Source organism: Vanrija pseudolonga, chromosome 1 (genome assembly GCF_020906515.1).
Source record: "Vanrija pseudolonga chromosome 1, complete sequence".
NCBI classification, from domain to species: Eukaryota; Fungi; Basidiomycota; class Tremellomycetes; order Trichosporonales; family Trichosporonaceae; genus Vanrija; species Vanrija pseudolonga.
The window spans coordinates 703,355-725,508 of NC_085849.1; the positions used below are offsets into that span (position 1 = coordinate 703,355).

The 22,154-nt window shown below is 62.9% G+C and overlaps 6 protein-coding genes across 8 annotated transcripts; 5 read left to right on the forward strand and 1 right to left on the reverse strand.

Moving 5' to 3' along the window:
* Window positions 1-59: 59 nt before the first annotated feature.
* DIP5_6 (Dicarboxylic amino acid permease) lies at window positions 60-6,071 on the forward strand. Of its 2 annotated transcripts, none has more exons than XM_062766724.1 (9): window positions 60-255; window positions 295-411; window positions 461-942; window positions 991-1,072; window positions 5,011-5,173; window positions 5,212-5,598; window positions 5,633-5,707; window positions 5,748-5,837; window positions 5,880-6,071. In XM_062766724.1, exons 1-9 carry the CDS (start codon window positions 97-99, stop codon window positions 5,975-5,977), a joined length of 1,653 nt encoding a protein of 550 aa, XP_062622707.1. In that variant the 5' UTR covers window positions 60-96; the 3' UTR covers window positions 5,978-6,071. The 2 variants fall into 2 exon arrangements, with proteins under 2 accessions (XP_062622707.1, XP_062622708.1); XM_062766723.1 differs by lacking the exons at window positions 60-255; window positions 295-411; window positions 461-942; window positions 991-1,072 and adding exons at window positions 3,756-3,854; window positions 3,905-4,582; window positions 4,636-4,798; window positions 4,858-4,886 and having other exon boundaries at window positions 4,958-5,173.
* A 143-nt stretch (window positions 6,072-6,214) lies between these two features.
* Window positions 6,215-9,188, forward strand: MIMI_L728_1 (putative protein). The gene is made up of 4 exons (XM_062766725.1): window positions 6,215-6,881; window positions 6,917-7,033; window positions 7,073-7,249; window positions 7,285-9,188. The coding sequence occupies exons 1-4, from the start codon at window positions 6,523-6,525 to the stop codon at window positions 9,116-9,118; spliced, it is 2,487 nt and encodes an 828-aa protein (XP_062622709.1). The 5' UTR covers window positions 6,215-6,522; the 3' UTR covers window positions 9,119-9,188.
* A 1,407-nt stretch (window positions 9,189-10,595) lies between these two features.
* Ido1 (Indoleamine 2,3-dioxygenase 1) lies at window positions 10,596-12,585 on the forward strand. Its single transcript, XM_062766726.1, has 4 exons — window positions 10,596-11,071; window positions 11,223-11,705; window positions 11,756-12,108; window positions 12,184-12,585. The coding sequence occupies exons 1-4, from the start codon at window positions 10,687-10,689 to the stop codon at window positions 12,493-12,495; spliced, it is 1,533 nt and encodes a 510-aa protein (XP_062622710.1). The 5' UTR covers window positions 10,596-10,686; the 3' UTR covers window positions 12,496-12,585.
* Window positions 12,586-13,155: 570 nt separating this feature from the next.
* Window positions 13,156-16,112, reverse strand: olpB_1 (Cell surface glycoprotein 1; the record flags this gene model as incomplete). Its single annotated transcript, XM_062766727.1, has 2 exons — window positions 13,156-15,800; window positions 16,085-16,112. 2 exons carry the CDS (start codon window positions 16,110-16,112, stop codon window positions 13,156-13,158), a joined length of 2,673 nt encoding a protein of 890 aa, XP_062622711.1.
* Window positions 16,113-18,259: 2,147 nt separating this feature from the next.
* mnmA_1 (tRNA-specific 2-thiouridylase MnmA) lies at window positions 18,260-20,290 on the forward strand. 2 transcript variants are annotated; one of them, XM_062766728.1, is made up of 9 exons: window positions 18,260-18,587; window positions 18,628-18,689; window positions 18,749-19,077; window positions 19,187-19,263; window positions 19,311-19,429; window positions 19,486-19,624; window positions 19,695-19,887; window positions 19,932-20,096; window positions 20,137-20,290. In XM_062766728.1, the coding sequence occupies exons 1-9, from the start codon at window positions 18,302-18,304 to the stop codon at window positions 20,255-20,257; spliced, it is 1,491 nt and encodes a 496-aa protein (XP_062622712.1). In that variant the 5' UTR covers window positions 18,260-18,301; the 3' UTR covers window positions 20,258-20,290. The 2 variants fall into 2 exon arrangements, with proteins under 2 accessions (XP_062622712.1, XP_062622713.1); XM_062766729.1 differs by having other exon boundaries at window positions 19,187-19,245.
* Window positions 20,291-20,552: 262 nt separating this feature from the next.
* LOC62_01G000305 (uncharacterized protein) lies at window positions 20,553-22,084 on the forward strand (the record flags this gene model as incomplete). The annotated part of the gene is made up of 2 exons (XM_062766730.1): window positions 20,553-21,007; window positions 21,043-22,084. 2 exons carry the CDS (start codon window positions 20,553-20,555, stop codon window positions 22,082-22,084), a joined length of 1,497 nt encoding a protein of 498 aa, XP_062622714.1.
* Window positions 22,085-22,154: the final 70 nt, after the last annotated feature.

A 22,154-nucleotide genomic window follows, 5' to 3' on the forward strand; every position in this document is an offset into this window, starting at 1 on the left:
TCGCCTGCTCGCTGTTATAAAAGCCCGGCAAGGACGGCGGGTCGCGCCGCATGACTCGCGAGAGCAACCTACACTGCACAAAACACGCTCATTGAAATGGCGACGACAACAGACTCGTTCTACGCCGAGAACGAAAAGGGCAAGGGCCAGTGGACGGCCACCGTCGACAAGCCTGCGGGCGAGGCGTGGGCCACCGAGCCCAACCACCTCGACGATGAGAACCTCCAGCGTGGGCTCAAGCTGCGCCACATCTCGGTGGGTTAGCCGACGCCGACGCCGCTGACACGCCGCTAGCTCATCTCCATCGGCGGTATCATCGGCACGGGTCTCTTCCTCGGTTCTGGTGGTGCGCTGCACAACGGTGGCCCGCTCGGCCTGTGGCTCGGCTACTCGATCTTTGGTGTCATTCTCGTCTGGTGAGTTTGAGCACTTGGCACCGCTAATCCAAAGCTTGATGCAGGGCCTCGGTGAGATGGCCTCGTACCTCCCCCTCGCTGGTGGCCACCTGCTGTACGCTTCCCGCTTTGTCGACCCCGCCCTCGGCTTCGCCCTGTCGTGGACCTACTCGGTCATGTGGCTGATTGTCAACCCTGCCGAGCTGTCGGCCGTCGCCGTCCTCATGAACTACTGGGTAAAGTCGACCGTTGTCAACAACGCCGTCTGGATCGCCATCGCCATGGCCCTCGTCTTCATCCTCAACCTCTTCCCCGCCTCGGTGTACGGCGAGACCGAGTTCATCTTCTCGTCCATCAAGGTCATCACCATCATCGGCCTCATCATCTGCGGTATCGCCATCAACTGCGGTGCCGGCCCCCACGGCAAGTACATTGGCTTCAAGTACTGGAAGGACCCCGGACCGTTCGCCCCCAAGTTTGCCAGCCTCACCGGTGCCAAGGGCCAGTTCCTCGGTTTCTGGGCTGTCCTCACCCAGGCTGCCTTCTCGTAAGTGGCACCACCTCTTCGGCGCTTCCAGGCTAATCAACCCCCCAGGTACCTTGGTTCCGAGGTCGTCGCCGTCACCGCCGCCGAGTCCAAGAACCCCACGCGCGCCATCCCCCGCGCCATCAAGCAGGTCTACTTCCGTATTTGCGTCTTCTACATCCTCGGCACATTCATCATTGGTAAGCCCAGTCAGCTGGCCCGTGCCGCGTGCGCACCACGCTCACACACGCCCACAGGCCTCAACACCTCGTCGACCAACAAGGCCCTCGGCTCGGCCGGTGACGTCCGCGCTTCGCCCTTCGTCATCGCCATCGAGGCCGCCGGTATCAAGGTCCTCCCCCACATCATCAGTGCGTCGTCATCAGCTGCTGCTGCTGCTGCGCTGGGCGCTGGCTAACCTCCCCAGACGGTGCCCTCGTCACCTCCGCCTGGTCGGCCGCCAACGCCGACATCTACATTGCGTCCCGCTCGCTCTACTCGCTCGCCAAGCAGGGCTGGCTCCCCAAGATCTACCTCCGCACCAACAAGCGCGGCGCCCCCTACGTTGCTTCTGCCACCGCTGCCACCTTTGGCGCCCTCGCCTTCATGGCCGCCGGCACCGAGTCGGCTGGCACCGTCTTCGGCTGGTTCTGCAACCTCATCGCCGTCGCCGGTCTCTGCTGCTTCACCATCATCGCCTACACCTACCTCCAGTTCCGCAAGGCCGTCGACGCCCAGGGCATTGACCGCAACGACTTCCCCTTCCGCTCCAGCTTTGCCCGCGCCGGTGCCTGGGTCAACCTCATCGTCATCCCAAGTAGGTAGCACGAGCCCGAGCTGGCGCTTGGACCACACCCACTTACGCTCTCAGTCATCATCTTCTTCTCCGGCTGGACCGTCTTCCTCAAGTCGAGCGCCAAGTTTGACCACGCCAGCTTTATCACCAACTACCTGCCCATGGTCCTCACCCCTCTCCTGTGGGCCGGTTACAAGCTCTACCACAAGACCAAGGTCATCGCCCCCGAGGAGGTCGACCTGCACACTGGTGCCCGCCTCAGGTCCCAGTTCGAGGACGAGGATAATGTCCTGCCTACCACCTGGTGGGGCAAGGCTCTCAGCATCATCTTCTAAGACGTGGCTATAAGTTATAATCAGTAATCGCTACTCGTATGCACATGTGTGCCAGTGAAACAAAGTTGCCGAGTCGATAGGGAGTGGTCGTTGATGTGTATTGGGCTGGGCGACCAGACTTGGTTTACATGGCGCCCATGTTGACATGGGCGCTGCCTAGAGTCGATGCGGCCGTCGCAGTCGGTGTCTACCCGGCGTGGCACCGGGCAGGCCATAGGTAGCCGAGGGTGGACTCTTGTCAAAGTATTCACCGTGCCTCCCTTCCGTGGTGTTGACGCCGATCAGTCAAGTGGTGTGAGTGCAAGGACAAGTGGCAGTCGTCGTCTCGAGTGATGATGGGCATGAACGGCACCCCTTCCTCCCTCTGGACTCTTATACCCACCCACCTCCCACCGGACCACATGCTCACGCCATTCCGAAGCGAGACACACGACGAACAAGACACAACTTCCGCCATCGCACTCGACATGCAACGCAACCGCCAGGCCGGAGCATACCACCGTTCTCCGGATCAAGTGGCGACGCGCGGAAGTGTGTCCCGCGCGGGGCGTTGCGCGAGCGGGGGCAAGGGAGGCATGGGTAGGCGAGCGCGCGAGAGGTGGACTTGACACGCGAGCGGGGGCGAAGTTTTGCTCGTGGTCGGGAAATCGCACCCCGCAATGGGCCGAAACGCGCCTCAAGCTCAATGGTACCGGCGTGGGTCGCGGTGAAACGCGGCCCGAGCGCGTAAGCGAGATTCAGTCGTGTCATGTCCCAACCCGCAAGCGAGGTGCTCTGCGTGGTGGGCGCAGTGAGTGAGTGCGAGCGCGAGAAAAGTCAGAGTACATAAGGCAGCAGCGGCGTTGGCGGTGTCGGTGGTCGACTGGCGTCGCAAGAGACGGAAATGGCCAAAAATGCAGATAAATCGCGGAAATATTTCTCCGCAGCTCAAGTGACGGATATGACACTCGAGGCTTATCGATTCCAGCGGACACCGACGTGCTGATGGCTGACGCTGGCGCATGGTACTGTTGTTCCGATCGCATACAGGTCTCGTCTGGTCTGCCGCGCGCTGCGGTGAGGGCCGTGAGAGACAGTGTGGCGCCATGCCGCCAAGCGTGGTGGGCAAAAGGCACAAGTTGGCACGCGAACCCTGCGAGAGGGCAGATAACCCGCCGCAACCGGCAGCATTGTCGGCGGTCTGTGCAGCAGCGAAATCTAAGCGAGGGGACGTGTGAGTATCGGGCCTGGCCTCAACGCAGCAACGCACAGCACATCAGAGGCAGAGGCGCAGAAGCAGCCGCCATGCCAAGCACCCTCGCACGGACACCTCGCGGCCCCGCACCCGCCGTAGCTTGCGCTCACGCTCACTGGCGGGAGATACCAGGCCAAGAGGCCCGACTATCCGGGTCAGACGGTATAGCCGCGGGTGGCGGAGTGTCTCGCCTGCTTGCATGCGGTAGGCGGTGGGTATCGCTCTACCCGTACCCGGGTACTCTGTGCTGCACCGCAATATGTACTTAAGGCGGCGTGTCGCGACTCCGAGTCAACTCTGCACCAAACACCAACAACACAGCGATGAGCATCTCTGAATCCAAACACGACTTCCAGGCTGGCGCGTCCGTCGAGGCTGCGCAGACGGACAAGCAGTTCAACGACGACGAGGGCCTGCACCGCGGCCTCAAGCCGCGCCATATCTCGCTGCTGTCGATCGGAGGCATCATCGGCACCGGTCTCTTCCTCGGCACTGGCAATGCGCTCGTCCACGGCGGCCCGCTGGGCCTGTGGCTCGGCTACTCGATCTGTGGCGGTATTCTGATCTGGTAGGCGGAAGATATGGGAGTGGCAACGACAGGTTGGCTGACGCCCACAGCATCATGCAGGGCCTCGGCGAGATGGCGTCGTACCTCCCCGTCGTGGGCGGACACCTCATGTACGCCTCGCGCTCCGTCGACCCCTCGCTCGGCTTTGCCCTCAACTGGATCTACACCATTGTGTGGATGCTCGTCTGCCCTGCAGAGTGAGTCGAGTGGCGGAGGAAGTTGACGAAGTCGCGACCCGCCGGGGGCGGTCGCGGAGCGACCGCCCCCGGCAACAAGGACCCGGCAAGGGACGAGCCCACAGGGCACCACACCCACAGGAACCAAACCAAACCACCATGAGCCTAAATCCCCGCATCCAAACTAGCGCGCATGCCTAACGCGATCTGGCAATGATCGAGCCAGAACAGACAACCGCAAGCATCAAATAGTCGTTATCATGACGCCGGAAGGCCAAATCACTATAATCACCGTCTATCATCTAACAATCGCCCACACTCGTCCTACCGCGGCTTGGGCAGGCAATTGGCCGGCTTGTAACCCTCCCAGGCTCTCTGCCATTGCCGTCCTCATGAACTACTGGGTCAAGGACACGGTGGTCAACAACGCGGTGCGGATCATCATTGCCCTCGTCTTTGTCTTCGCCATCAACATGTTCCCGGCGGCCGTGTACGGCGAGACCGAGTTCATCTTCTCGAGCATCAAGGTCATCACCATTGTCGGCCTGATCAGTGAGTCTTGGGAAAGTTTTACCAGGGCCCCACCGCTGACACTTGCTTCTCAGTCGCCGGAATTGCCATCAACTGTGGCGCCGGCCCGAAAGGGCACTACATCGGCTTTAGCTACTGGAAGAACCCGGGCGCCTTTGGCGTGAACTACAACGGGCTCAAGGGCTCAAAGGGCAAGTTCTTGGGCTTCTGGGCCGTGCTCACCCAGGCCGCCTTCTCGTGCGTACAGTAGCGCCTGGCTGGGCGACGTGTGCTCAGAAACTGGCTGACCCAGACAGGTACTTTGGCGGTGAGGTCGTCGCTGTCGGTACGTATCACGCACGCCTCTCGACTTGCCTTGCCTCGTTCGCCTGGAGGACACGCACTGACACACCCCAGCCGCCGCCGAGTCCAAGAACCCCGTCAAGTCCATCCCCCGCGCCATCAAGCAGGTCTACCTCCGTATCTGTGTCTTCTACATCCTCGGCACATTCATTATCGGCCTCAACTGCCCCTCCAACGAGCCGCGCCTCGGCACCACCTCCGATGCGACCGCCTCGCCCTTCGTCATTGCCATTTCGCGTGCGGGCATCAAGGTGCTCCCGCACATTATCAGTACGGAGTCAAAGCTCGACCTCTACTAACGCTCACAGACGGCTGTCTTATCTCCTCGGCCTGGTCGGCAGCCAACGCCGACATTTACATCGCCTCGCGCTCCATCTACACTCTCGCCTCGCAGGGATGGCTCCCCAAGGTCTTCCTGACCACGAGCAAGCGCGGCGCCCCCTACGTCGCGTCCATCACCGCCGGTCTCTCGGGTCTCCTCGCCTTCATGACGGTCAGCAACAACGCCAATAAGGTCTTCAACTGGTTTGTCAACCTCATCACCGTTGGCGGCCTCATGGTGTACACTATCATTGCCATCACGTACCTCCGCTTCCGGAAGGGTGTCGAGGCACAGGGTATCGACCGCTCTCAGATGCCGTTCACCTCTGGCTTCGCCAAGACTGGCGCCTGGATCGCCGCCTGCTTCATCCCTCGTACGGTTTAGTCTCCTGACGTCGCTGACCCCAGTCATCATCTTCTTCTCGGGCTGGGAAGTCTTCCTCCACAACGGCAAGAAGTTTGACCACGCCACCTTCATCACCAGTGAGTCGCATGCCACGAACACGGCACTGACCACCCACAGACTACCTCCCCGTTGTTCTCGTCCTTGGAGCCTACGGCGGCCACAAGCTCTACGCCAAGACCAAGCCTGTTCCCATTTCCGAGATGGACCGTGAGTGGGCCTATTATCTGCGGCATCGCTGACCCGCTCCAGTGCACACTGGTGCCCGCCACAAGGGCGACTACACCGAGACCACGTCCACCGAGAAGCTTCCCATCTGGGAGCGTATCGGCAACCTCATTGGTGGTTAAGCATCGAGCTTCGTTCTTCTTGGCGTGTTTGGGATCGTTATATTAGTGTTCCGTACGGTCTAGAGATCTTGGACGGGATATGGACAAGGATGGGATGTGTCGAGCGACTGCCACAGTTGGTTATTTGGTTCCGCAGGAACCTGCAGGGTGCAAGCCTCAGGACGACACGACACAATGTCCGTGTTTGCCACCCAACGGCGCGTCCTTCGTCTGACAATGTCCCATTTGCACGCATCGAGTCGATCATTAACGCGACTCGAAGTCTTGATGATCAGTGAAATGGCAGGATCCGGAGCGAGAGACACGCCTCTCGAACACTGCCTCGGACGCCACGATCGCGCACCCTGCGTCACAGCCTCACCGTGCCGCGGCATCGGATACCCCTGGCGGGCATCGCATCACACCGTCGGGCTGCAATGCAATCGAGTCAACCGTCAACAATCTGCAAATAGGGTGTGCAGCTGCCCTCAGCATCCTTTATCAGGTGTCCCGACCGGCCTGCCAAGCACTTTTCCCACTTACCTGACAGAATACACACCGGCGGCATGACTACATTGTCGGACACTGGCGCCTCCGCGCCCGAGAACTGGACTCTCCCCACGGCGTTCACTGACCTCCTCGGCAAGCCCATCGCCGAGGCAGTCGACATCCTCGTCCCCCCTCCCCCGCCACTCCCCAAGAAGAAGCGCGAGGCGGCAGCCAAGGCCGCCAAGGAGATGCAGAAGACATCGGCCTTCCTTACTGCACTCGCTTCGGCGCCAGACACCAAGACGTGGAACGGCGCCAAGGCATTCTCCTCCACTGGCGAAACATTGCTCGACCTCTTCAACGACCTGTCGCCTGGCATTACCGCCGACAAGCTGTTCGACCTCCTTGACAAGGCCTGGGACGCGCACCCCGAGACGTGAGTCGTGTTGCTTGTCCGTGCTCACCCCGCAGCACATTGCGTATCATCCTCCACGCGCGTTCTATCCACGAGGGCAAGGGCTTCAAGAACGGCTTCTTCCGCTCCATCGCGTGGCTGTACGAGAAGCACCCCCGTACACTGTTCGCCAAGTGAGTTGGCCTCCTCAAGCTCATCAGCTCACGCCCCAGCCTCCACCTCATCGTCGACCCCACCTGCGAGCGCGAGCGTAGCGTGAAGCGCGATGCCGCCAAGGCCGAGCGCAAGCGTGCTGCCAACAACGGCGTCGAGGTCCTCGACGACGAGGGCCATGTTGAGAAGGACGAGGAGCCCGAGTACCCTCCCCGCCCCCACGGCAGCTTTGACGAGTGAGTCCTTCGTGTCGATCGTGCTAACGCCCCAGCCTCAACGACATCCTCATGGTGGCGGTCAACGGCCAGCTCTCAACTGCTCACAAGGCTCCATTGACCGCAATGGACGGCGCGCTCATGTCTTCAGCGGCTGGCGCGGCGTTCAAGCGCGCGCGTACCACTGCACAGGACGAGACCATGGCCGACGACTACGCCAAGTCGCTTCGCAAGGAGGCATTCAACGAGGCGGGAGGTTTGGCCTTGACTGCTGCCTCCAAGGCCAGGGCTTCGCGCCCAGTCGCAACCCCTGTTGTGGCCCACCTCAGGTCGACCAAGACTGTCAAGGCCAAGGCTCTTGCCGCTTCGCAGGCCCCGCCCAAGGACACTACGGAGCCTTTTCTCACCAAGCTGGCGCGCGCAGGGACCAAGGAGGCACGCATCGCGCTCATCAAGGGGCGGGTGGTGACCGCGCTCGCCGACAAGAAGCTGCAGGCTCTGTACCTCGCAGTGATCGACCTCTACGCAGCCAACCTGGCGCAGGACATTGCCCGACTCAAGGCTCACAACGAGTACCTGTTGCGTCCCGCCGACCAGCGCAAGAAGGAGGGCTACGGCAAGGCGGGCACATCACCCCACCTCTTTGGCATGTCGTACGCGGCCAAGTGGGCGCCATCGCCCGGCAAGTCGGCCGACAAGCAGCTGCATGTCGCGACAGCGCTGGCACTCCGCCTCTTCCCCGGGTCCGACACCAAGACTGCTCGTCGCAAGCTGCAGGGCGAGGTGCTCGCGCCTCTCCGCCGCGTGCTTGACATCCCGGAGATCAAGATGGTGCGCGGCCCCTGGACGATCGAGTATGCCAAGGTGCCATCACGCGCCATGGCAGCGTACAAGGACTCGTTCTACGCGCACGACCCCGAGGGCTTGGAGGAGTGCCTTATCAAGGTGGCTTCTGGCAAGAGCACGATGGCTGGCGCGTCCATGGCGCCTCATGACCTGCTCAGCGAGGCCCTGTACGGTAGTGAGCTCGGCGGTCGTATCGCCGACTTGCAGTGGGCGACGCTTATCGACTCGATCCGCTCTACGTCCAAGAACGAGCTGGCGAACTGCATTGCCGTTGCCGACGTCTCGGGCTCGATGGGAACTATGGACCAGAAGCTCGCCCGTGGCCGCACCCCATCACCTATCTGGCCATGCGTAGCTCTCACCCTGCTTATGAGCGAGCTTGCGCGCGCTCCCTGGAACGGATCCTTCCTTACCTTCAGCGAGTTTCCCCGGCTCGAGCATGTCGACTCGACCCTCACCCTCCGCGAGCGTGCGTCCCGCCTCGGTCGCGCAGGCTGGGGCTACAGCACCGACTACAACGGCGTGTTCAAGCGCATCCTCCAGGCTGCGCAGCGCGCCAAGCTTGCCCCCGAGGAGATGGTCAAGAAGGTCTTCGTCTTCTCCGACATGCAGTTCAACTCGAGCTCCAACACGGCCTTCGGCCGCACCGAGCACGAGGGCGTGGAGCGCATGTTCGCCGAGGCGGGGTACACGATGCCCGAGATGGTGTACTGGAACTTGCAGGCCGGCGCTGCCAAGCCTGTGCGCGCCGACACGCCTGGTGTGGCCCTGGTGAGCGGCTTCTCTGGAGCGCTCATGAAGTACTTCATCAAGGCGCTCGGCGAGCCGCCAGAAGAGCGCAAGGCGGCTGCGGCGGCCGCGGGCGGTGACGACTTTGACGACTGGGACGACCTGAAGGACGAGCTGGACGAGATTGGGGTCAAGACCGAGGCGACCCCAGCCAAGGGAGACAAGAAGGACAAGGAGAAGCAGAAGACGCCGCTTGAGCACATGATGGCCATTTTGAACGCCAAGCCATTTGGCGGGTTGGTGTTCGTCGACTAGATGGGTCTTAGACGAACGAGCCGGCGTGCTCCTTGTATGAGTATACGTGTATGTATACAAGTGTATCGTGCCCAGAGGTGGCGGGTGGGCGAGGGCGTCATGCCACGGCATCGCCTTGGAGCCCTGCCGGGAGCGTGCCTCTTGGTCGAGCGCGCTCCTCACCAGCAACGCACTCAAGCGCGCAGTCATGGCGATCATGGAACAGCAGTAGTACTGCTACTCCCTCTGGTCAGCACGGCGGGAGTTCGAGTCCGCTCGCTGAATCCGAACCGGTCTCAGGAGGAAGGGGACTGGCGGCCGGGGTTCGGGAGCGGGGGTAGAGTCTCTTTTGTGGTGTGTGTGGGTGTGTGTGGGCGGCTGTGTGTCGCGCGGTGCGGGGCCACACTCCATCTCGTCCGCTCGCCCTGCTTTTGCTTGCTTCTTCGCCACGACAGTCGACGACCGTCAGCGGCGGCAGATTGCCCAGTGCGGACCATCGTGCCGGAGCTTCTTATCTGGCCTAGTATGACGTGCGGTGCCACACGACGCAACAGAACTAGCCAACCTCGAGCCGACGATTTGCGACGTGTGCCTTTGGACCTCCTCGGCCCGGCTGCACCAATGCAGACGAAGATGATTCACCCGCTGGCCGGCCAGTTTTCCCGCGAGTGGGTCGCCCCACCGCCAAGGGTGCCTGTCAACAAAGCCCGTTGTTGACAAATGGAGCAAGTCCGACGACGCGGACAAGTTGTGCGAAGGTGACGCTCGTTGCGTGCCGCTGCCGCCCGGGCCCCACCTCCACTCACTGTTCTCCACACATTTGGCCCAAACCTGTTTGCTCCTCCTTTGACGAAGAGTGTGTTGCGCCCTCGTCTGAAAACGGTGAACAAACACACACTGAGCAGTGCGGATCCCTCCCACGCGCCCCACCGCAGCGCCCCACCACACAGCGCCCAGAAAGTGGCAATCCAAGTTGCCAAGGTGCCAACAGTGGCTGTTCAGTTGCAACCCGCCTTGTCTTTCCGGCCTCCGTAACCGACCTTTGTGCAGCACTACCCCTGAACCTGGCAAACGCTCGAATTTGACCCCGGCCGCATCTGATGCCTATCAGTTAGCATGGGCTCGAATAAATGGCGGTCCTTGCTCAAGCGACCCTGAAGCTCGTCAGGTCGCCGATATCTACAGGCGTGAGATGCGGCCGGGCTCAAATGTGGACGACTTCAAACGTCAAGGCATGAGACGCGGCCGGGGTTATTTTGTCGTTAGGCTAGTTGTCATTCTTGTCCTCGTCGCCTGCGTTGGCCACCTTGCCCATGACCAATGGGCCGTTGTCGACGCCCAGGACACGGGCGGGCCCGCCGTGCGAAGCGCGCAGGCCAAGTGGATCCAGTGAGACCGGTATTCCCCAAAGAATAGGTGGGGAGGGGGGTTCTCCCCCCCTCGCTCCACGGTATAAGAGGTGTGCGAGCCAGCGCCATTCCCACCTCACTCTGCTATCCTTTCTCACCAGACGCGCTCGCACCACTCTACTGAACCCCCTTGACCACCCCTCTACTACTACTACCACCCCGTATCAATAGCACTGTAGCATGCTCCGCTCCCCTGTTGCCCGGCTTGCGCGCGCCGCCTCGCGGCACACGCCGCGCCACCACCTCCGCGCCATCTCCACCACGGGCTCGCGTGGCCTCGCCACCCCGACCGACAAGATGGTCGGCGCGTCGAGCCAGTGGGCCAACCCGTTCCCGCACGACCAGTTCCACGTCGGGAGCGAGAACGGCTTCCTGCCCCGCCAGGACCCGCTCGCTGTCCTGCCCCAGGAGTACGAGGCCATGGAGGACCTCCTTGACCGCATGCCCCTCAAGATGGCTGATGGCTCGGCCGGCCTCCTGGCCACTGGCGCGTTCGGCGACGCCGTCGAGAAAGACCTCCCAGAGTACGACATCTCAAAGGTGTCGGACCCGCAGCTCCTCTCTGGTGAGTGGCGTCGTCTTGTGATCGTGTCTACGCTGCAGATCCGGTCCGGTCGGAGATCGCCACCGCCGTCACCACCACTGCCGCCACTTTACCCGTGCCCCCTGCGCGCGCCACCGTTACGCGTAATCAACAACAACTAACACTCTCCCAGCCCTCTATCGCGACCTCACGTTCGTCGCGAGCGGATACCTCCTCGAGCCATGCGACATCAACTACCGCAACACGGGCGGCTACGGCCTCGGACGGCAGACGCTCCCCCGCAACATTGCGGTGCCACTCACCGAGGTCGCCAAGAAGATTGGCCAGCGCCCCTTCATGGAGTATGCGCTCTCGTACGCGCTGTACAACTACAAGCGTGTCGACCCGTCCAAGCCGCTCGACTATGACAACCTCGAGCTGATCCGCTCCTTCTCGCGCCACGAGGCCGAGCACGGCTTTATCCTCGTCCACGTCGCCATGGTGCGCAACTCTGGCGGGCTCGTCGACGCGTCCCTCGCTGCGCTCGACGCCGCCGCCCAGGGCAACCGCCCGGCCTTCAACGCCGCCATGGACAAGATGCGCGAGACGTACCAGGTCGTCAACAACGTCATGGAGACCATGTGGGGCCGCAGCGCGCCAGAGGCCTACCTGTCGTGTGAGTTGCATCGGAGATCGCCGACGCCGACCACGCGCTGACTCTTCCAGACCGCACCTTCATCATGGGTACCCGCGCACAGCCAATGTTCCCCAACGGCGTCATCTACGAGGGCGTGTCGGACGAGCCGTTCCAGATGCGTGGCGAGTCGGGCGCCAACGACTCGATGGTGCCCCTCGGCGACAACCTCCTCGAGCTGACGGGCAACATGCCCGTCAACCCCCTCACCGAGGTGCTCCGCGACTTTAGGACCTACCGCCCGCGCAACCACCAGCAGTTCCTCACGTACGTGCAGCAGCGCGCGTCGGCCGTCGGCATCCGCGAGTTTGCCATGGGCGACTCGACCAGCGCCGCGCTGTACCTCGCCAACCTGGACCAGATCCGCGCCTTCCGCCACCGCCACGTGAGTTGCGAGCCGTGCGAGGCTTCAGAGCCGAGCTGCCTGTCTGCTGTGTGCCGCCGCTGACGCCCCCACCAGTGGAACTTCACCAAGCACTACATCCTCAAGCGCACCAAGCACCCCGTCGCGACGGGCGGCTCGCCGATCGTGACGTGGCTCCCGAACCAGCTCGACGCCGTGCTCCAGCAGATGCTGGTCACCGAGGCCGGCATCGACCGTGAGGCCCTCCCGCCGCAGTACCAGACGATGGTGGAGGAGATCTCGCTGCGCGCCGAGGCGCAGCAGCGCGTGCTCACCCGCGAGGTCGCGCGCCTCACCATCGAGCGCGGCGCGCAGGCCGCCAAGGTCGACCCGTCCAAGCCGCAGGACGGATACGCCACCTCGGCGTGAGGGGGTTCTTCGAGAGGCCGCTCTTGGGTTATGAGGTCGAAGTAGAACGTAATGCTAGAAGAAGAAGTGCATGCACGTGTGTGAAGTGTGCTGGTGGTGCTCAGCTGGTCATGGTGGACTGGGTATGGGGAGGTGTCGGGGGGCGCGAGTGTGGCACGACGCTTCGACGTGCGCCCTCCGTTCCACACATGCCAACTCGCTGCTTGACTTCGGGATGTCAATCGCGCTCACCTCGTTCCACTCCCGAGCCCCTGCTGCTTCATTTAATTGCATAGTTGATATTTCTGTACGGATGTGTCCACGACACACTGGAGCCGCGCTGGCTGCGTGCATACCCACAAGTGCATCATGTACAAAAGTCCTTTGGGTGGGTTAAAGAAAGTAAGACGGCAGGCGTGGCCGGGCCAGTGGGCGGGGACAGCCTCCAGCCAACCTGAGCGCTGGGCTTGAGAGAGCCAGCCGGACCCGTAAAAGTTCTGGGAGGGTTGGGGTGAGAAGGACGCTCAGCCCCGTGTCCGTAGCGGGAGGTAATGCGGTCATTGTTGTAGTCGTGTGGCCTGGCCTGCCCGCCGGGAATGGGACATTTGGCGTTTTGGAACGAGTCTGTATGATGCGAGGGGTTGCTGCGAGCAGCGCGAGTCTGTATGAGAGCTGCTAGCCCTAGAGCCATCGTCGAGCGAGGGGCCTCAAGCGGCGACGGATCATGCGCGCAGCCGTGTTCGCCGTCGAGTTGCTTGCCTTGCCGGGAAGAGGAGCAGTCGACTCGTCCGAGCCGGCCGGCGGCGCGGAGGTCCCGTTCGGGTCGCTGCCAGTGACGTTGTTGGCGGCGATGGTGGCGTTCTCGGGTCCGGGCGTGGCGGTAGGCGGGGGCTTCACGGCCTCGGGGGTCTGCGGTCGTGGGCGGCGAAGAAGAGGGTGCTGCGGCATCTGCAGGTGACGACGACGGGCCGAGGGAACGGGCGGCGTCGTAGTGGGCTCGTCACTGCAGTCAGGGAGCTCCGACGAGGTAGTCGTAGTGGGAGGCGCCGAGGTGGTAGTGGGGCCAGCAGTCGTAGTGGGACCAGCGGTAGTCGGCTCATCGCTGCAGTCGGGAAGCTCCGAGGAAGTAGTCGTGGTAGGAGGAGCCGAGGTAGGAGGAGCCGAGGTCGTGGTAGGACCGGCTGTGGTCGGCTCGTCGCTGCAGTCAGGGAGCTCCGACGAGGTAGTCGTAGTGGGAGGAGCCGAGGTAGTAGTCGGCTCGTCGCTGCAGTCTGGCAAGTCGGACGTAGTGGTCGGCGTCGGCCCAGCCGTGGTCGTAGGCTCGTCGGAGCAATCTGGGAGCTCAGAAGACGTCGTCGTCATGGGCTCGTCAGTGCAGTCCGGGAGATCAGAGGTGGTGGTAGGGCTCGGGCCGGCGGTGGTGGTGGGCTCATCCGTGCAGTCGGGAAGCTCAGACGACGTCGTGGGGGTCGGCTCGTCGGTGCAATCAGGAAGGTCGGACGAAGTAGTCGTGGGCTCGTCAGTGCAGTCGGGAAGCTCAGACGATGTAGTCGGCGTCGGCTCGTCGGTGCAGTCCGGCAACTCGGAGCTCGTCGTGGGCGTGGGCTCGTCGGTGCAGTCTGGAAGATCGGACGAAGTAGTCGTAGGCTCGTCAGTGCAGTCAGGAAGCTCGGACGACGTCGTGGGGGTCGGCTCGTCGGTGCAGTCGGGAAGCTCCGAAGATGTCGTGGTGGGCTCATCAGTGCAGTCGGGGAGCTCAGACGACGTGGTGGGGGTCGGGTCGTCGGTGCAGTCCGGCAGCTCCGAGCTGGTCGTGGGGGTGGGCTCATCCGTGCAGTCCGGAAGCTCGGACGCAGTTGGCGTGGGCTCATCCGAGCAGTCGGGCTCCTCTGTCGTGGTGGGAGTGGGGTCGTCGGTGCACTCCGGAAGAGAGGTCGTCGGCGTGGGCTCGTCGGTGCAGTCTGGCAGCTCGGACGCGGTGGGCGTCGGCTCGTCAGTGCAGTCTGGAAGCTCAGACGCGGTGGGAGTAGGCTCGTCGGTGCAATCGGGGAGCTCGGACGCGGTGGGCGTGGGCTCGTCTGTGCAGTCGGGAAGCTCAGAGGCAGTTGGCGTGGGCTCGTCGGTGCAGTCGGGAAGCTCAGAGGCAGTGGGCGTGGGCTCGTCGGTGCAGTCGGGAGGCGGCTCGTCGGTGCACTCGGGCAGGTCGGACGTGGTGGGAGTCGGCTCATCAGTGCAGTCCGGAAGCGAAGTTGTCGGGGTCGGCTCATCGGTGCACTCGGGGAGCTCGGACGTGGGAGTCGGCTCGTCAGTGCAGTCCGGAAGCGACGTCGTAGGCGTCGGCTCATCGGTGCACTCAGGAGGCGGCTCGTCGGTGCAGTCTGGCAGAGGCGCCGAGGTGGGGGTCGGCCCGTCAGAGCACTCGGGCGGCTCCTCCTCGCAGTCGGGCTCTTCGTCGCAGTCCTCGTCCTCGTCATCGTCGCAGTCGTCCGGCGGCGCCTCGCAGTCGGACGAGTGCGCTGGGGGCGCACGGGTCGTCGGGGTCGGGTCGTCGGTGCACTCTGCTGGCGACGGCGTCGGCGTGGGCTCGTCGGTGCAGTCGGGGAGCTCTGACGTGGGAGTCGGCTCGTCGGTGCAGTCCGGAAGCTCAGACGCGGTGGGGGTAGGCTCGTCGGTGCAATCGGGGAGTTCTGACGCGGTGGGGGTAGGCTCGTCGGTGCAATCGGGGAGTTCTGACGCGGTGGGGGTAGGCTCGTCGGTGCAATCGGGGAGTTCTGACGCGGTGGGAGTGGGCTCATCGGTGCAGTCGGGAAGCTCAGAGGCAGTCGGCGTGGGCTCGTCGGTGCAGTCGGGCAACTCTGACGCGGTGGGAGTCGGGTCATCCGTGCAGTCCGGCAGCTCGGGCGACGTCGTCGGCGTCGGGTCATCGGTACAGTCTGGCAGCTCCGATGCGGTGGGCGTCGGCTCGTCAGAGCAGTCTGGAAGCTCAGACTGCGTCGGCGTAGGGTCGTCGGTGCAGTCTGGGAGCTCGGACTTCGTCGTCGGCGTAGGCTCATCCGTGCAGTCTGGCAGCTCGGACCCAGTCGGCGTGGGCTCATCGGTGCAGTCGGGAAGCTCAGAGGCGGTCGGCGTCGGCTCGTCGGTGCAGTCGGGCAACTCTGACGCGGTGGGAGTCGGGTCGTCGGTGCAGTCCGGCAACTCGGAGCTCGCCGTGGGCGTGGGCTCGTCGGTGCAGTCTGGTAGGTCGGACGAAGTAGTCGTTGGCTCATCCGTGCAGTCTGGCAATTCCGAGGTAGCCGTCGGGCTCACTGTGGGCTCGTCGGTGCAGTCTGGCAAATCAGAGGTTGTCGTAGGAACGCCAGTAGGGCCACCGGTTGTTGGCTCATCACTGCAGTCTGGCAACTCTGAGGTCGTCGTAGGAGCGCCAGTGGGGCCACCTGTTGTTGGCTCGTCGCTGCAGTCTGGGAGCTCGGAAGTAGTCGTGGGAGCACCAGTGGGACCGCCAGTGGGGCCACCTGATGTCGGCTCGTCGCTGCAGTCAGGCAGTTCCGAGGTAGTCGTGGTGGTGGGAGCTGCAGAGGTGGGAGACGGGGTCGTGGTAGGGTTCGCTGACTGGCGGTAAACTCCACCACCCTTGCCATGACTGTTCTGGAAGCCGTGGCCGTGGCCGTGGTCGTGGCGATGTCCAGGCTTACCACCGTGGCCGTTTTGGTATCCGGCGAATCCGTGGTGGTTGTTGTTGTTCCACCATTGACGTTTCTCCTCTGGAGCATAGTAGTAGCGGTCTCGGGGGTAAGAATTGTCGTCATCTAAGGGGTTGTCGGAGGTGGCAGAGTCGTCTGAAGCCGGGGCCGGTGCCGGGTTTGTCGACGAAGAGTTGAACACCAGAGCCTGCTGTTGTTGCTCAATCTGCCACAAGGCTTGGTCGTCTGGGGGTAGGGATCGGCCGCCCGCCGGGCTGGCGCTATTGCTGTCCACTGGGATGGCCCCTCCTTGTGCTGCCACAAGGGCGAGGACAGCAAACAACGCAGCGAGGCGAGCCATCGTTGCTGACGCTGTCGCTGTCGTCGTCTTTGTGTATCGAGATGGGGGAAGAAACGAACGAGTGGTGGGGGATCACAGAGACTCCAATGCTATGCCAAATGTGAGATACGATACGCTTGGGGTGAAGAAGGGGATGGGGAGGTGAGTATATGAACAAGGGGGTCTCTGGTCTGCTGGCGTTAGTCTGGTTGTCGATCCTCCTCTGTTCGGCCACCTTTGTGGGCACGCACACTCTCTCGTCTCCAGCCCCATTCCCAAACCTTGAACAGGGGCGAGATGTAGTAGCCATAGCCATCTAGCTGCCATTGAGGCCCGGCGACCGCACAAGGGGAGTGAGGAGCGTGAGTGCGCAAGCAGGTGGCCGTGCAAGGCGGCGCACCAGTGACCACAAGGGTATCGGTCGGTCCGGGGTAAGGGCAACCAGGACAGGCGACATGATCATTCGAGGATAGACAAGCGCTTTGGGACCTGTGCCAACCGCGAGGTGTCCACTGTCCGAGGAGAACGAGTTGCGTAGCTGGGGTGAGGTGCTGCGAGGCTGCCGGCCGGACATGGTTAGATGCAAAACAAGCAAGTGCAAGTGGCCGAACTGGACAGCCGGCCGGTGGAATGAGGGGCAAAGGCAGGAGAGCAGAGGCCGACAGGGTGCCTGCCCAGGAAGAGAAACCGGAGTAACGGGGGGCGATTCCAACCATGGTCACTAGTGTCGTTTGACAGAGCCGATTTAGTGCGGGGATGGGTTTGGCGGCAGACTAGGCCAGCAGCAGCAGCAGGCAGCGCCAGCAGCAAGCAGCAGACGCAGCAAGGTGTGGCAGACGACCGACCTTACCCCGCGACAGCAGCTTGTCGCTTGGCTGAAGTGCCCGGTTGCATCGACGCTACTCGTGTCAGACCCTACATTGTCATATAGCCGAAAAGGAACATTCGGTGTGTTGGACGGTCCCAACATTACTGCAATGAGGCGTGTGAGACATATCGCCCAAGACATTGTTACCCCAGCCGACACTGATGCGGGGTGTGTGTCCAAGCCCACTTAATGTTGCGCGCAAGTTTAAAGCGGCGGGGGCACGATGGGCGCCAAGCGAGAGGAGCATCATGCCCGCATGCAGACTCGTGTGTGTCGCAGTAGCACAAGTAGCATGGATCCATCCCGCACCGCAGCAGGTGTTACATTAAACAGCAGTAACATGTGTGTCTCTTGGCCGCAACCATCTTGTCTCCCCGGCATTGTTTCCAGTCACCGTGGTGCTGCTGGCTGCGTCGGTTTTTGTTGTGCCCTCACAACGGCAAGCAGACCTGGCAGGGCAAGTTCTCGCAGCGCTGCACGACAGGAGGGGGGGGGGGCTATGTACAAGTGAACGTGAGCCGAATGCACAGGCATGCTCAGCTGATGATGATGGCATCGGCCACCCGTCCTCGCCGTTGTCGACGTCGTCGTCATGCACCCAACCTACTTAGGTTTTTAAACCGGTCTCCGGTCATCTGGCGCCAGGAACACTCAGGGTCCAGACACAATATTCAGGGAAATGCGACACGCTAGTTGAGCGGGGGAGAGGCCCGTGCACGGCGGGGAAGCGCGGGGGTCCACAGACCATTTGCCACGTGGCAAATAACAGGGGGTCACGCAGATAAACTAAAAGTCTGGCAAGGGGCGTCATGCGAGTCTCGTCTGCCTTCCCTGGCCGAACAAGCTGCGTTGCTGCTGCAACAACAGAGAGTAGCTAGTTTACATTGCCTATTGTGTCTCGTCGCCAGCCCACGGCAGCTGCAGAGAGAGAGAGAGACCATGGCCACTCTCACACCTATACCCTCGAGTCTAAGACTAGCTGCCCTGGCTGCATGCAGACAGCAACGACAGGTGGCACACCAAGCGACGGCGCAGTGGCCGAGACACTACACCCTGGCTTTCCCATCTCGTCGTCGACCACCACCACCACCACTACGACACGACCGCTCACGGCAACTGTCAACCTCCACCGCCTCCTCTGCCGCCACAGTCACCGCCGCAGACGGCCTGCAAGACATCAAGCTGCCCACCCTCGATGACTTGTATCTCAAGGAAGGCGACAATGGTGAGCTAGAACACAAGACGCAAATGGCTCACGGCAACAGTTGTAGTCGCCATGTCTGGTGGAGTGGACTCGTCCCTCACTCTACGTCTCTTGGCAAACCTCGTACGTCATCCTCTGCCACACACCATCTGCATGCGCCTCTTCTGACGTTAGTCTCTCAGCCCCTGAAACTGACGGTGCTGTTCATGCGCAACTGGGACCCTCTGCTCTCTGAAGAAGCCGCCGCCGACGACAGAGGCGACACACATGATACCACGCTATCATACTCTTCTCGGGATGCAGGGTCGTCCTCGCGCGTGCCCAACCTGTCGCCCTGCGCATGGGAGCGTGACTGGGCAGACGTCAAGCGTGTATGTGCGCACGTCGGCATACCCGAACAGGATATTAGCCTACTAGATCTGTCCAAAGAATACTGGAGCAGAGTGTTCGAGCCGGCCGTCGCTGTCTGGGAGGCAGGGCAGACGCCAAATCCTGACGTCGCATGCAACCGGTGAGTGGCGTGGTGTGCTGTGAAGGGAGGGAGTCGCTGGCCCAGAGTCGTGCTCCTACGCCTACTAGAATGCAAAGACGCTGATGCCTGCTGGTCGCTTGTGTTGCAGGGAGATCAAGTTTGGTGCCTTGATGCAGCACATTCAGCCAGGGCACTATCTTGCGACTGGTAAGTGGCGCCGTCTCAGTGTGACAGCCATTGCCCGCATAGAAGGCAACAGCTGACACTAACAGGCCACTATGCCCGTGTCGTGCGCTCCCCTGCGGGCGACGCCACACTGCACCGCGCAATCGACAGCAACAAGGACCAAACATACTACCTCAGTCAGGTCCCGCGCGACCAGCTAGCCAAGGTGCGGCCAGCACACACACACAGGCTGCTTCGGCTATGTATGCTGACTGGGCACAGGCTGTGTTTCCTCTAGCGGGCATTCCAAAGCCAAGCGTCAGAGACCTCGCCGCACACTTTGCGCTTCCCACAGCCGACCGGGAGGAGAGCATGGGAGTGTGCTTCATTGGCGAGCGTGGCCATTTCGGCGACTTTGTGTGTAAGTGTGGCTGCTGCTGCAGGACAAGTTCTTGGCACAACTCAACTCGGACTAACGTGGCGGCCACTAGCGCAATACACTTCGCCGCCGTCGAGCACCGGCTACCTCGTCGACACGGCAGGGAAGCGATTTGGGGTCCACCGAGGCAGCCACTACTACACGATAGGGCAGCGGGCGCGGGTCGGGGGTATGGACGGACGCTGGTATGTGGCGCAGAAGGGGGTCGGCGAGAGTGGCAACGACATCTTGCTTGTGCACGGAGGGTGAGTCACGTGGCGTGGTTGTGGTTGTGGCTAACGTCGTTCAGTGATCACCCTGCGCTGCAGTGCAAGGAGCTCGCATGTGGCGAGTTCAACTGGATTGCAGGCGCTCCTCCGCCAGAGCTGGAGGATGGCGGTGTCCTCGACGCAATGGTGCAGGTCCGCCATCGCATGTCGGCCGTCAAGGCGCAGGTCGAACTCGTTGACGGGCGGTGAGTGTTTGTGGTACGGTGCGTACTGACCCTTCCCCAGTGTGCATATCACGTTCGACGATACTGTGGTCGGCGTCGCGCCGGGACAGATTGCGGGCGTGTGGAAGGACGACCAATGCCTCGGGAGCGGGCTGATCGCTACCACGAGGTGCTTGGAGTAGAACTGTACCATCTTCATCACCACTCATTGTACAACACCATCATCACAATGCATAGATGGCATCGGCGTGTCTTGCCTTTCTCTTTTCCCCACCTGCCTTCCTTCCTCGGTACTGTCCCCGTTTCTCCCCTCTTCCCCCTCTGCGACCCCTCCCCCTCCAACTGACATTCATCGCGAGCAACTCACCTCTCCCCATCTTCTCACTCACTCTCACTCGTTACACATCTTGACTCAAGCCCTTTCTTCTTGAGTCCAGCGCGAACCCTACCACTCTCACAACCCACTCTCCAAACACAATGACCCCCCGTAAGCGCGCTGAGACGAGCAAGCCGAGGGCGCCGAGGGCGAAGAAGGCGGAGAAGGCGGAGGGCAAGGCAGAGGGCAAGCCCGCACGCCAGCGCAAGCCGACCGAGAAGGCAGCAGCGGCGGCGGCAGAGGCCAAGCCGCGCGCCGCGCCGAGGTTGCGCAAGCCCAAGGTTATCCCCGCGTCGCCGCTCACCCCGCCCCCGCCTGAGCCGATGTCAGCCCCTGCGGAGGCACCGGTGAAACCTCCGTCGTCGTCCCACCTTCCCCCTGACGGTTCTCCCCACCCCTCGGCGTCGTCCGCTTCCTCCATGCAGGACTTTGAGTCGGAGGAAGGCGCGAGCGTGCGGGCCGAGGTAGCGCTGGCGCCGGAGGCAAGCGAGGCGGCGGAGACGCGCGAGGTGGCCAAGGCTCAGCGCCCTGTCGAGGAAGAGATCGACGCAGCAGAGTATGTTCTCCCCCTCGTCCCCCCGCTAACGCCAGCCTCGACGCCGCCGAGGCCGTCCTGCACCTAGCCAACCCGCGCACGCCGCCACCCGAGCGCCGCGCCCCCGCCCCCTCCCCCATCCCCCGCTCACCTTCCCCCGCGCCATCGCTCACCTCGTCCTTGGGGCGCGAGTGCACCCACCGCACAGGCACGGCGCGGGTCGCGATCCGCTCCGCCCCGCGCAGCCTGGTGGCGGGGGCGGCCTTCGGCCCAGGCGACGTGGTCATGTCCGAGCCGCCGCTCATGGTCGCTGACGACGCTGCGCCTGACGAGCTCGCCGGCCGGCTCGGCGAGCTCGCACCGGACAAGCTGTATGCGCTCCTCTCTGCCCCCACGTTCGCGGCGCGCACCGCCATCGAGGGCGTGTTTGCTGCCAACTCTGTGCCTGCGGGCGACGGGTACGCGGCGCTCGGGGTCGGCAGCTACGCCGAGCACAGCTGTGCGCCGAACGCGGGGTTCACATACTGCGACTACTGTGGCGATATCCGTGAGTTGGTCCCGCAGTGGCTTGGCTTACTCGCAGTGCTCGTGGCACACCGCCACATCGCGCAAGGGGAAGCCATCACCGCGTCCCGCTGGAGCCCAGCCACGCTGTGCCGGCGCACGACGGAGCGCCAGGCGGCCATCACCTGGGAGCAGGGGCATGCGTGCGCGTGCGGCGCGTGCGCCAACCCCTCGCTCGTGTCCGACTTTCGCCGGGAGGAGGTCCGCCACTGCCTCAAGATGCTCGACGAGCGGCCCCTCCTCGAGCTCGCGGCGGGCGGCGAGCGCGTCCTCGAGCAGATCATGCAGGCCGCCGCTGCTGCCGAGGAGGAGGGGCTGGCCGAGGTGCTGCCCCGGCTGTGTGAGGGCGCATTCTTCATCCACGCCGCGTGGGGCCACGACGGCGAAGCCGAGGTCGCCGCGCAGAGCGCCGCGGGTGCCCTCCGCCGCGTGCGCGGACGCGACGCCGTGCCGCCGACTCATGTGTTCGAGGTATGGGCTCGCGATCCGCGCTCGTGGGAGCTCTATGGCGCAGCGCTCGACGACAGCAACTAGCCCATATGGTGTGGGGTCCCCTCGTAATCTCATAGCATCGTAGTTTCGTGTCAACAGCAGCAGCAGCATC

What these genes read in the sequence shown, in the direction of transcription:
- mnmA_1 (XM_062766728.1), top strand. Translation starts at nt 18,302, where the DNA reads ATGGCCACTCTCACACCTATACCCTCGAGTCTAAGACTAGCTGCCCTG. An exon ending in TACGTCTCTTGGCAAACCTC is followed by an intron (nt 18,690 to 18,748) that starts GTACGTCATCCT and finishes TTAGTCTCTCAG; the next exon opens with CCCCTGAAACTGACGGTGCT. An exon ending in CCATTTCGGCGACTTTGTGT is followed by an intron (nt 19,625 to 19,694) that starts GTAAGTGTGGCT and finishes GGCGGCCACTAG; the next exon opens with CGCAATACACTTCGCCGCCG.
- MIMI_L728_1 (XM_062766725.1), top strand. Translation starts at nt 6,523, where the DNA reads ATGACTACATTGTCGGACACTGGCGCCTCCGCGCCCGAGAACTGGACT. An exon ending in CCCCGTACACTGTTCGCCAA is followed by an intron (nt 7,034 to 7,072) that starts GTGAGTTGGCCT and finishes CTCACGCCCCAG; the next exon opens with CCTCCACCTCATCGTCGACC. An exon ending in CCCCACGGCAGCTTTGACGA is followed by an intron (nt 7,250 to 7,284) that starts GTGAGTCCTTCG and finishes CTAACGCCCCAG; the next exon opens with CCTCAACGACATCCTCATGG.
- DIP5_6 (XM_062766724.1), top strand. Translation starts at nt 97, where the DNA reads ATGGCGACGACAACAGACTCGTTCTACGCCGAGAACGAAAAGGGCAAG. An exon ending in CTCACCCAGGCTGCCTTCTC is followed by an intron (nt 943 to 990) that starts GTAAGTGGCACC and finishes TCAACCCCCCAG; the next exon opens with GTACCTTGGTTCCGAGGTCG. An exon ending in CGCCGCCTGCTTCATCCCTC is followed by an intron (nt 5,599 to 5,632) that starts GTACGGTTTAGT and finishes CGCTGACCCCAG; the next exon opens with TCATCATCTTCTTCTCGGGC.
- Ido1 (XM_062766726.1), top strand. Translation starts at nt 10,687, where the DNA reads ATGCTCCGCTCCCCTGTTGCCCGGCTTGCGCGCGCCGCCTCGCGGCAC. An exon ending in GCCAGAGGCCTACCTGTCGT is followed by an intron (nt 11,706 to 11,755) that starts GTGAGTTGCATC and finishes TGACTCTTCCAG; the next exon opens with ACCGCACCTTCATCATGGGT. An exon ending in GCGCCTTCCGCCACCGCCAC is followed by an intron (nt 12,109 to 12,183) that starts GTGAGTTGCGAG and finishes CGCCCCCACCAG; the next exon opens with TGGAACTTCACCAAGCACTA.